Source organism: Gadus chalcogrammus, chromosome 2 (assembly GCF_026213295.1).
Source record: "Gadus chalcogrammus isolate NIFS_2021 chromosome 2, NIFS_Gcha_1.0, whole genome shotgun sequence".
Classification (NCBI taxonomy): Eukaryota; Metazoa; Chordata; class Actinopteri; order Gadiformes; family Gadidae; genus Gadus; species Gadus chalcogrammus.
The window spans coordinates 5,481,537-5,493,172 of record NC_079413.1 but is presented as its reverse complement, the minus strand read 5'-3'; the positions used below and the strand labels follow the sequence as shown (position 1 = coordinate 5,493,172).

Genomic DNA, 11,636 nt, shown 5'->3' with positions numbered 1-11,636 from the left:
TGCGCTGCTGCTAGGAGTAGCGCAAGGATAGAGCAACCTGCCGTCATGCAAGAGTGTAGCCTTAGAGTAGAGAGGCAGAGGGTATACCTAGCGTATAGGAGACTTTGGTAACATGGAGCTAACATAGCAGACATGTTTGAATACGGAGGAAGTGGAGTTAGCTTTGGAAAACGAGCAGCAATAAAAGCATTGGAGTGTTTTCATAAAAATATCATGCAGAGATGTGGTCAGCATGTAAGGCCCGTTTCGTCTTCTTTAATAACCAATAGGGATGTTTTTACGATGGATCAGGGTTTAGAGTCAAACTACCGCCTGCACCCCTGAAGTTTTACGATTGCATTTCAGACACACAGCAGACTGCATGGAATCATTTTTTATTGCATCAAATAAAACAAATCAAAATGTTTTAACAGCTTTGCTCTATATACACTGCAACACAAACAAAGATTACACGCTCTGTCACCGCACACACACGGACAAAATAAAAAATATATCCAGCACAAAGCCATGCGCTGTTAAATCTTTGTCGGGCTCCCATTTAAATGAAAATCGGTATCTTGAATATCCCGGACCGTAAACTCGGTGTGGTAAAAAGAGCGGGAAATGCCGGAGTTCAGTTGGCTTTGAGTCTCTTGTTTTCCCCGCTGTGCGATACTGCCCCCTCCTGGTCACGTTTGGTACCCCTGGGCTCCAGCACCTCCTCCTGCTGCTCTCCTCTTGTCTTTAGCTCCCTCCTCTCCCTGCGCTCCTCCATCTCCCCAAGCTCCTCCGCGAAGAGGGCCTTGAGGGCCGGGACGAGCCGGGGCAGGACACGGAAGTCTCCGAAACGGATCTGGGAAAGAGAGAGTGAGTGAGTACCTCACAGCTCCCCTTTCTACCGTTTACACCTTTAGATTTAGAGTTTTAAATTGTACCACTTCAATATTGGTAGGCTGCCTTTGAGTCACTGTTGAACTGCTTTGACAAATGTAAATGTGTACTTTGCACGAGAGAAACAGACGGGAAATGACAACAGAGATAGGGAGACAAATAGGTTGAGACACAAAATAGGTTGAGACACAAGATGGCGGGAGAGTTTGGACAGGGCAAGTGTCTGTATTGTGTTTGCCAGCAAGACGAAGGCGGCTAGGCTCCGGTAGGTTGCGTTAATTACAACACATGTCCTTATTAAGTTAGACAACATTCAGAACACAGTGTTGTTCTTTACACACACACAGGAAGGAGTAGTGACTGAATTGTAGTCCAACACCTCAGGTGTGTGTGTGTGTGTGTGTGTGTGTGTGTGTGTGTGTGTGTGTGTGTGTGTGTGTGTGTGTGTGTGTGTGTGTGTGTGTGTGTGTGTGTGTGTGTGTGTGTGTGTGTGTGTGTGTGTGTGTGTAAATTATTCATGCCGGATTAATCGACCTAGGGACGTTTCTCTATATTTATCCGGCAGGGACAGCTCTCTGCCCCCCGGCTGTGGTTCCCACGCCCTTAGGATGCCCTCAAACCCACTGCTGGAATAACAAGGCACCGTTTGGTCTTTGGAAGTCGAATGGACAAGCTTGTCGCTTGGTTCATTCATTTTACTATTTTCAAAATTGAAATTATTTTACTTCTGCTACCTACCTGGCCAGGACTGTTTTGAAAACAGTTTCACCTTTTGGAAACTGAATGTGGTGTTCCCGTTTAAATAAAGCTTCATCAAATCTCATCCACCAAAAGGAAGGAAATCTGGTCCCCATAAGTCACAACTTTGTCCTCAAAATCAACCTTCAAATGTCTCGTCACGCGTACATGAAGGGAACACCGAGCAGCTGCCACTCATCTCAATGAACTGCTGTAGTCAAGGCGTCATCAACCGGGAAAACCAGAAACTCATCCAGTCCCTACAAGTCACCATTCAGTTCCCATAAGCCGTGAGAAATGGGGCCAGGTGTATGTCGCCTCACCTCCATACAGTCATAGGCCGTCAAGTTTCTAGTATATTGTCACATTGTGCACATAAGCAGAACTAGCAAATGTAGCTTACGCCATCTTTCAGCCTTCCTCAACAGGGGACAATAGGCAAGTAATTTGGTCCCCAATAATTCACTATTTTGTGTGTGTGTGTGTGTGTGTGTGTGTGTGTGTGTGTGTGTGTGTGTGTGTGTGTGTGTGTGTGTGTGTGTGTGTGTGTGTGTGTGTGTGTGTGTGTGTGTGTGTGTGTGTGTGTGTGTGTGTGTGCGCGCTGACCTTCATGTGGTCGAAGGAGATGCCGACGCGGTCGGTGAAGTCGGGGCTGAACAGGGGGATCTTGGCGTAGCGCTGGCTGAAGTGGTTCAGCATGATGAACTCGGCGTTCATCTTCATCCCCATGGCGATGGCCTGGGAGGTCGTGCTGGGGGGAGGGGGATCCCAATTTTATTTATTTAATTGTTGTAAACACTCAGATATAGATTGCTTGGTTTCATTGTTGGACTATGGAGTGAGGGTAGCTTGCAGTACGGAATTACCGTCGACCAGCGATGGGATGATCTTTATGTTGTTAATTGAAGATAACACCATTAAGATAACACCAAAATAACACCATTTTGAGGTTTTCCGGGGTCGTCTTTATTAACCGATGGGGATATTTTATGACGGATCAGGGTCAAACCACATGGCGCACTCTGAACTTTTGAAACGCTCGTATCCATCCGTCCATCTCCTGACCGGTTTAAACTGGTGTGGGAGGCGAGGACCTCACCTGTGGCGTTTCTCGACGGCCTCCTCCTCCAGACCGTCCTCCAGTGTCGCCTCATGGATCAGCAGCGTGGCGTTCTTCCCTGTAAACACACCGAGAACATGAGGAACACACTCACACTACAGGAGATCAATGAGATCGATAAGCAGCAGGTTCTTGGTGCTGATTGGCCGGAGAGAAGGAGGCTCTGTTCTGATTGGACCAGGTCCAGCTCGGCCCTTTTAAAGCAGATAGATAACAGTAGAGATCCCCGAGGAGAATGTTCCGGGTAATTAATAAAAACCCTTTAGGAGGACCATGCTATTATCTCTCACACACACACACACACACACACACACACACACACACACACACACACACACACACACACACACACACACACACACACACACACACACACACACACACACACACACACACACACACACACACACAAGATTATAAATCTGAACTATAATCTTCCAGTGGATTATAGTATAGAATCTGAACTTCTATCTACAGGTAGATAGTGCCAATCTGACCTATGATCTATTAGTAGATTAGAATCTGACCGATGATCTACCCGTAGATTAGAATCTGACCGATGATCCACTCAATGATTATACGAGGCTGACGTTGTACTAGTCGATTGTGTTCTTCTGACCTATGCCCACGAAGGCCTCACAGGGCATGGTGTCCCCGGAGAAGGCCAGCTTCCAGCCTGAGCGATGTGTGATGCTGCAGGCGAACGCGTTCCTACAGTGGTGCACATGGCACGTCTGGAACTACATACACAAAAGCACACAACAACAACAACCGTAAATAACCATAATAAACGACACAGCAACTGAGTAAGCCGCACAAACGCACTCAGCTCATGAACATAAACATTGCAAAAAACACATAACACAAAAACAATACAGGAACAGCGAACAGCTCGACAACAGTAAACGACACAACAGGCAAACAAACAATCCACGCTCCAAGCAGTCCTACGCCATACTGTACGTGCTGTAGATATAAGTGAAACAAACATCCGCTCACCCTGTCCAGGTCGTTCTTCTTCAGAACGGCTTGGATGAACGACTTCGTCTTGTATTTGGGAACTTCGGTGCCATCGCACAGGAACTTGTTTGGGATGATGCTGAAAAAGCGAAACCGGGCGTCAGTAAACAAGCCCAGAGAGAGACTAATTAAATGGCCGTTTCAGGTGGCGTTTAAGTGACAGTGTATTTGTTAAGTTAAGTACCTAGCCAGAGTTTGTTAGAGGAGGATTCATTCTCTAAATCTATGGTATTGTCCCGGTGAATCGAATGCTCCGTCTGCGAGGCGTTGGGGCACTACGTCTTCCAACAAACTTCTTATTAACTAAATCCCAGAAGCGCTCCGCTCAATGAGTATAAATTAAGCCCAGAGGTAATCCAATATCAGCCACACTTAACCCGGTATTTATCACCCGGCTCCAAGACCCCGTCCGTAGCTCATTATCTCAGTCAGCACATATGTGGATCCCACCTTAACACAACGTCTCTCCGGGAACGTAACAGGAGGACTGCAGACTGCCGAGGAGAGAGGTGAGAGGTGAGAGGAGGAGGAGGAGGAGGAGGAGGAGGAGGAGGTGGTAAAGAGGTGAGAGGAGGAGGAGGAGGAGGAGGAGGAGGAGGAGGAGGAGGTGAGGGGAGGAGGAGGTGGGAAAGAGGTGAGGAGGAGGAGGAGGTGAGAGAAGGAGATGAAGGATGTGAGGAGAGACAAGGAGGAGGAAGTGAAGGGTGTGAGGAGGGATGAGAGGAGGAGGTGAAGGCTGTGTGGGAAGGTGAGAGGAGTAGAGAAAGGCTGGGAGGTGTGAGGATGTGGAGGAGGGGAGCAGAGGAGTAAGGCGAGGAGATGTGAGGAGGAGGTGACAATGGAGGCGGGAGTAGGACGTGAGGAGATGAGGAGGTGAGAGGGGGAGAGAGGTGATAGGAGGAGAAGATGAGGAGGAGGTAGGTACTTACTTGACGTGGCTGAGGATCTCCTCACAGTGGTCGTGGAACTGGTTCAACCAGGTCATGATCTGGATGGGCGCCACCAGGTACACCGGGCTGAACGGCTTGCCAAGCGTCGCCTGGCAACCACAACATCCCATAATGAGCCGTCAGCCAGCTCATTCACACTGAGAAACATTTTTAACCTTAACATTAAAACGTTAAGTACTACTTTCGGTGTCGTCAATTTACATCAGGAGTAATCTAATACAATATAGCGTAGTATAGTAAAGAACAAATAACATGTAGTATAGTGTATTATAATAAGGTATCATATAATAAAGAATAGTAAAGTAGAATAGATTAATATTATATAAAATACACACCATTGCTCTTTCCCTCTGGTAGAGTAGCTTCAGCAGCCCCTAAACAAACACATTGAAATGCACTTTAAAACAAACACATTAACACACACACACACACACACACACACACACACACACACACACACACACACACACACACACACACACACACACACACACACACACACACACACACACACACACACACACACACACACTTAAGTAGCAACATTAAAGTACACACGATAACAACCCAGAACATGAACACCACCGTGTGGTGATGAGTGTGCACGTGAGATACCAGCTCAACGTGTGCTGGTGTTGGTGAGTGTGCAAGTGAGAGACCAGCACACCGTATACTGGTGAGTGTGCACGTGAGAAACCAGCTCACAGTGTGCTGGTGAGTGTGCACGTGAGAGGCCAGCTCACCGTGTGGTGGTCGGCGTGCATGTGGGAGACGAAGATGGTGGAGATGTTGGAGAGGGCATCATCCACGCCGTCGCCATAGTGACGACACAGCTGACCGAACGTCCCCTCACCACAGTCCAGCAGGATGGACTGACAAGCACTGGGGGGGGGGGGAAGAGAGAGTGAGACAGAGAGAGAGAGCAACAGACAGACAGAGAGAGAGCAACAGACAGAGAGAGAGAGAGAGAGACAGAGAGAGAGCAACAGACAGACAGAGAGAGAGCAACAGACAGAGAGAGAGAGAGCAACAGACAGAGAGAGAGAGAGAGACAGAGAGAGGGAGAGAGAGAGAGAGAGAGCAACAGACAGAGAGAGAGAGAAATTATAGAAAGAGACAAAGACAGAGACTAATTTATTTTTGGGCTGTCCCTGCCGGATTTTTAACTACGTAATTAATTGTTATAAAAAAAAAAAAAGGTTTGAAGTTGGGTAAAAGTATCTCTAAAACAGAATGACAAAGTACTTAAATAGCATACCGCAATTAAACGGTAGTTGAACATTTGTTAACCATTAGTTCAACAGTAGTACAATAGTGGTTCGATAGTAGTCCAATAGCAAACTATGTTAAAGAATGGTAAGGACTGGATGAGCTGAACAGTGGCGGACGGACCTGATGTTCAGCAGAGTCCCGCTGACGTTCCTGATCTTCATGGGCAGTGCGGAGCCCGTCCCCAGGAAGATGACCTCAGGATATCGCTCCGCTCTCCCTGCACAACACACACGTTGGCGCCCTCACTTTGAAACACACCACGTCCACAGGGACATTGATCCATCTTCTAACCAGCAGGGTACTGGTGTATTGTGTACTGGTGTATTGGTGTAGCCGATGCCAGTGTGTTGGCCGAGGCTGTGGAGAGGCGGGACCTGGACTCACCAGACAGGACGCTGGGGTCAGAGGAGCAGAAGGCCTGACACGCCTCCACCTCCTGGAGGAAGTCTGGCACCACGGACGCCTCCTTCAGGAACTCTGCCGTGTCGCACGGCACCATGGCATCTCTGACACACGCGCGCGGACACACGCGCGCGGACACGCGCACACACACACACACACACACACACACACACACACACACACACACACACACACACACACACACACACACACACACACACACACACACACACACACACACACACACACACACACACACACACACAGTGAGGTTAGACAGACAGTAAACGCTCGTCTTCACAAACACTTTGACGTGCGACCTTGGTGAACATGAGCGGGAAGGAGAGAGGGAGGGAGTGAGAGATGTGAGTGAGTGAGTGAGTGAGTGTGTGTGTACCTCTGCCACTCCAGCAATGGGCGGAGCTGGAACTTGAGGAGACACTCTGCTCTGACGGGGGCGACACGCAGTGACCCCTTCTCCTCCTGAGGACATGAAGGGGAAATAAGGGAAAAAAACATTAAGGACAAAACCTTCAAAAAAGTGCGAGACGGGGGAGACAAGAGAGAAAGGAATAAGGAGGTAGGGGGAGAAATTGAGAAATCGTTGAGACAAGGTTTTTGATTTTAAGAGCATGGCTCAATGTCTTTCCCTCCACCCATCTTAAAGCCAGTGGCTAACGTTCCTCATCCCCTATAGAGGCAGCATATCAACAGTGTTGAGATCTGCTCTAAAAAGGTTCACTGAATCCAATGTAGAGGCAAGATAGGAACAGAGTTGAGGTCAGCTTTAAAGGTTAGGGAATCCTCCACTCCACTCCACTAAGAACCAGTGCTAACGCTGTAACAGTTAAAAGATATTAAAATGACACGACTTTGGTCATGGAGCTTATGTTCTCACCGAAGAGTTGAACTTGATATAGTTAGTAACTGTTGAAAAGAATGTCAGTTGGGGTACCTTAGGGTTAATGTTCTTGAGTTGGGGGAAGATCTCCGGGTGGATCATGTTGAGCTGGGTCTGGATCTTGAGGCTCCGGACGTTGTGGACCGTCTGGACCTGTTCGTTCAGGACCAGATGCTGTGTGGAGCTGGGGAACCTGCGGACAGAGCACAAGGACCGGGGCTGTTCAGGTCCTGGACTCCCTGAGGCTGCCAGAGACCCCAGGGCACCCACCCACCGCGAGAGTAGACGTGCTAACCCCTGGCTCTGTGCCAGCATTACCACCTGATCATCCCATGGTCCCTGATTGGATAGTTTCACCACTCATCTCTCCAATGTATTACCCAGAGGGCGCTGAGCGAAATACAGTTTGCTTATATTTACGTCAAACGCATTTATTCGTAGAATATAGATTGAATATGTTTTATTGTTGAAGTATGTCTTGTTTGTATGTGCCTGACCACAAATGAAGTTGCCCTTATGGGAAAAAATAAAGTTCTTTGAATTTAATTATTGTCCCCTTGGGGGGGAAATCTGTCCACTGCCTCAACCCGTATCTGGCAGCCATCTAACGGGCCGTAGCATGGAACCATCATGGGTGCCATCTGGTGTGAACATACAATGTCCCCGAGGCAGCAGTGAACCCTGGTACCTCTCCATCCACTCCTGGTAGCGCTCCGTCTTCAGCACCACCTCGGGGGTCATGTGGACCACCAGGGCGGCTGGGTCCTCTGGCCCCCCCGCATGGTGCCTGCGGAGGACAACGATAACAACAAGACAGTAACAACAGAACGTCAGCTCAGGGGGGTTATACTGGCTAGCACTAGTACCTGTGCTCTGACCTATGAACACATGATCGGTCAACACCTGAGCCATGTAGATAAGGTAGATAGGAGCTTTATTTTGTCCCATACATGAGATATGCACTTGTTACAGCAGCCCATGGAATATAGAAAGATGCAATAATAAAATAAAGTGTATAAAGCAATACACATATACATAAAATAAATTAAAATAAAATCACAGTCATTACAATGTCATGCCATAAGGGCAAAAATGTACACGCCTAGGACATGTACACATGTATACATGTACACATGTATACATGTACACATGTTTACATGTACACATGTTTACATGTACACATGTAATGATCTGGGGCAGGTGGAAGGTAGCTTGTCCTTTGATTCGGTAACTAGCTTCTCATTGGTTACCTGGCTAGTCTCTCATTGGTGCAGATTCCGTCTATGAACTCCACCGTGGGACACTCTACCACCAGGAAGACGGGCCCAGGGTCAGAGGGCGTGCACACCTGCTCCGGCCGGATCTGACGAGATAGAGAGAGGGTGCACAGTGATGATGTCATCGGAACGTCACTGTTGATAAACGCTGAAAGTATTTTTTAGTCAGACTTTGAGCCGAGGACTTGAAGCTCAATCTGTGCTCAATGTCCCAACCATCTCATACACTATCTTATTGTGGACACCCGAAAATCACATGCTACAGTGTCTCCTTCTAGTTCCCTATAAGCTAAATGTGTTTGTGTGGTAATAATAATAATAATAATAAATGAAATGTATATAGCGCTTAATATGGTACTCTTAGACGCTTTAAATGGGTAATGGGTTAGGGTCAGGGTCAGGGGTACTCGGAGTGCCAGATTGTGTAAGCCACAGGCTTATGCAACATTCACATTGTTTTGGTTTATAAATTAAACGCAAAATGGCGGTCTGATTAACGTTGTAATTCACCTCTTTTCCTTCATATGTCACCGTCTTGCCGTTCTTCAGGTCCACCACCAGGGGGCCGATGGCTGGTTTACCGCTACATAGATGACACCACTGACTATTATTGAACCATTTGGGATTATTCTCCAACCAATAGCAGATCCATAGGTACACTTACACGGGGAGGCCTAGCGCAATAGCTTGAGGGACGAGGAAGTTCCCCTTCTTGGCGTGGAGCTGAGAGAACCGGAGAGAGAAGTTAGAGATTTACTGTCTCAGGTCCTGTACTGTCCTCTACTAAGGTTCTACTGTCTCAGGTCCTGTACTGTCCTCTACTAAGGTTCTACCGTCTCAGGTCCTGTACTGTCCTCTACTAAGGTTCTACTGTCTCAGGTCCTGTACTGTCCTCTACTAAGGTTCTACTGTCTCAGGTTCCTGTACTGTCCTCTACTAAGGTTCTACTGTCTCAGGTTCCTGTACTGTCCTCTACTAAGGTTCTACTGTCTCAGGGTCCTGTATTGTGTCTGAATCAGAAAGATGACCTACCTTGCAAACAAATGCAACCACCAGAGAGGGATCCCTTGTAGTTTTGGACATCAACCCTAAAATATAACACATGATATACATAGACATATATATTGATACATGAAGATGAACACCAAGCTGGGAACCTCTGGAAGATAGTAAATAGGAGGGCTTGTCTCACCCGGGCTGGAAGGTCTGTGTCCTGGCTGGCCTTCAGCTGGGTTCCACAGCTCTTTCCTCTGGCTGGAGACCGGACTCCGAGGTGGGCTTCCTCTCCCGGGGCTTGCAGAGTTGCCCGGTCCTCCCTCACCCAGCAACTGGGCTGGAGACGGAACACCGTCAACGCAACACTCATACTCGTCCTCATCCTATTTCTAATTCCCTTCAAAGACCCGGTGCTATACTGGGCATTTGATACAAAAACAAGCTGTGCTCACAAACGCCCTTCGGTACCATGGTTACAACGATGCACTAAACGTTTTGTTTTGATCCAGCATCTCAAGACGATGAGGGTCACGAGGTACCGCGTCGACATCTTCAGGAGACTTGAGCGGTGAAACGCTGGCCGCCAACACTCACCAAACACGGGCACCTGATGGACGCTCATGGTTTCGTCCGTGTATGCCTCCTCGGTGTAGGGTCGGACCGCTGCGAGACGACGAGGGGTCGAAGGTCAGAATCAAAGTCTTCAGATACAACATGACGTGTTAAATGACCAACGAGGGACACAACTCAACGTACACAACTTGATGTCCTCCAAAGCTCCGGAAAACACCTTGATGGCATTTATGAAGTTGCCCTTTGAAGAAGAGGGAGGTTTAGCACAATAGTATTATACCTAGCATCTTTCTTACATGACAGAAAACACAGGCGTCCACGCCTGTGTTCCGTCTCTGGGATAAATAGACTAAACTTACCAGCTGCGGAGGACCTGACAGAACACACTCTGGTACTCCGATGTCCTTCAGTGTTAAGATCATGCCTGCCGTAGGGTACGAACCACAGATCCGGGGTTATAACAACTTGGCCACAAGTTCGTGAATCACGTTTAATAACAGCATACTTGTAACCACCAAACTCACCCGATAAGCCACCAATGTTGTCCCAGTTCATCCTTGTGAGGAAGATGTTGTCCAAACGGGACGCTTTTAACCTGTCAGCAGAAGAACATAACGTTCAGGCATGTCACTAACCTAGCTCTAGATAGACTATCAGTGTGCAATACAAAATCGTAATACTGTCAACTGGAGGCATCACATAGCTTTCTACCTCACTAGTTAAGGGTGTGGTTTGTTATTGTAAGAGACAGACGAAACAAGAACCAGCATCGTACTTGTGCTCCTGCATCAGTCTCTGAGTCCCCTCCCCGCAGTTGAACAGGTACCTGGAGAGGATGGGGAAGATAGGAGGATTCATCGTAGGTGTGGAGATTAGGGCAGGTAAAAGTAAGGTGTTTTATCCTCGGATGGATAGAAAAGCGTCCATAGTTACCGGTTGTACTCGGAGAAGACATACAGCGAGGCTCCATTGTCTCTACTGCCTGACCCGACAACCTGGAGATAAACGGTGGACGGGCCGTGCGAGTTGCGATGGTCTTTGGTCTTCAGTCGTCTCAAGGTGTCCTTCTGTTTAGCCTTCTTGAAATTCTTTGTGTTTTGCTCCATGTTGGTCGTCATTGTTCTGCAGAACTGGAAAACATTCCGGTGGAAACGAGGACCACAGGCGACTGCTAGGCGACAAGCAGTGATTGATTTGGTTTGGATGAAAAGCAATGCAAAAGGTTTTTGCCACAGACGAGCAGTATTCATAATAAAGATCCACCGGAGGGAAAGAAAAACTGAACTCGTGCAAACCACACAATTATTTTGTTAAGATCATTGCATACCTCCTCAAAAAACAAATTAGTTACCTAATAGACTTCAGTGTTATAGCGATGTTGTTTCAGAGGTTGACTTTCTCCATGGTTGACACATGGGGACTTTTTCCGGCATCTATTGATGACGTGGTGTAATCATTGGACCCCATTGGTGCAATCATGCGAGAGGTCGAGGGTGAGAGCCAGTCGCAGCAGCTGA

The 11,636-nt window shown here is 47.8% G+C and overlaps 1 protein-coding gene across 3 annotated transcripts; it reads right to left on the bottom strand.

The window, feature by feature from the left end:
• Positions 1-343: 343 nt before the first annotated feature.
• On the bottom strand, positions 344-11,565 carry elac2 (elaC ribonuclease Z 2). 3 transcript variants are annotated; one of them, XM_056576542.1, is made up of 25 exons: positions 11,471-11,565; positions 11,053-11,249; positions 10,895-10,945; positions 10,644-10,714; positions 10,479-10,543; positions 10,303-10,360; positions 10,141-10,209; positions 9,743-9,883; positions 9,583-9,638; positions 9,215-9,273; positions 9,061-9,133; positions 8,524-8,636; positions 7,962-8,060; positions 7,328-7,466; positions 6,770-6,855; positions 6,355-6,476; positions 6,091-6,187; positions 5,442-5,580; positions 5,034-5,072; positions 4,678-4,787; positions 3,728-3,827; positions 3,348-3,468; positions 2,708-2,786; positions 2,215-2,359; positions 344-832 (listed from the first exon to the last, which is right to left on the bottom strand). In XM_056576542.1, the coding sequence occupies exons 2-25, from the start codon at positions 11,235-11,237 to the stop codon at positions 614-616; spliced, it is 2,436 nt and encodes an 811-aa protein (XP_056432517.1). In that variant the 5' UTR covers positions 11,238-11,249; positions 11,471-11,565; the 3' UTR covers positions 344-613. The 3 variants fall into 3 exon arrangements, with proteins under 3 accessions (XP_056432517.1, XP_056432501.1, XP_056432509.1); XM_056576526.1 differs by having other exon boundaries at positions 11,053-11,287; positions 11,471-11,561; XM_056576534.1 differs by having other exon boundaries at positions 11,053-11,565.
• Between the last annotated feature and the right edge of the window lie 71 nt (positions 11,566-11,636).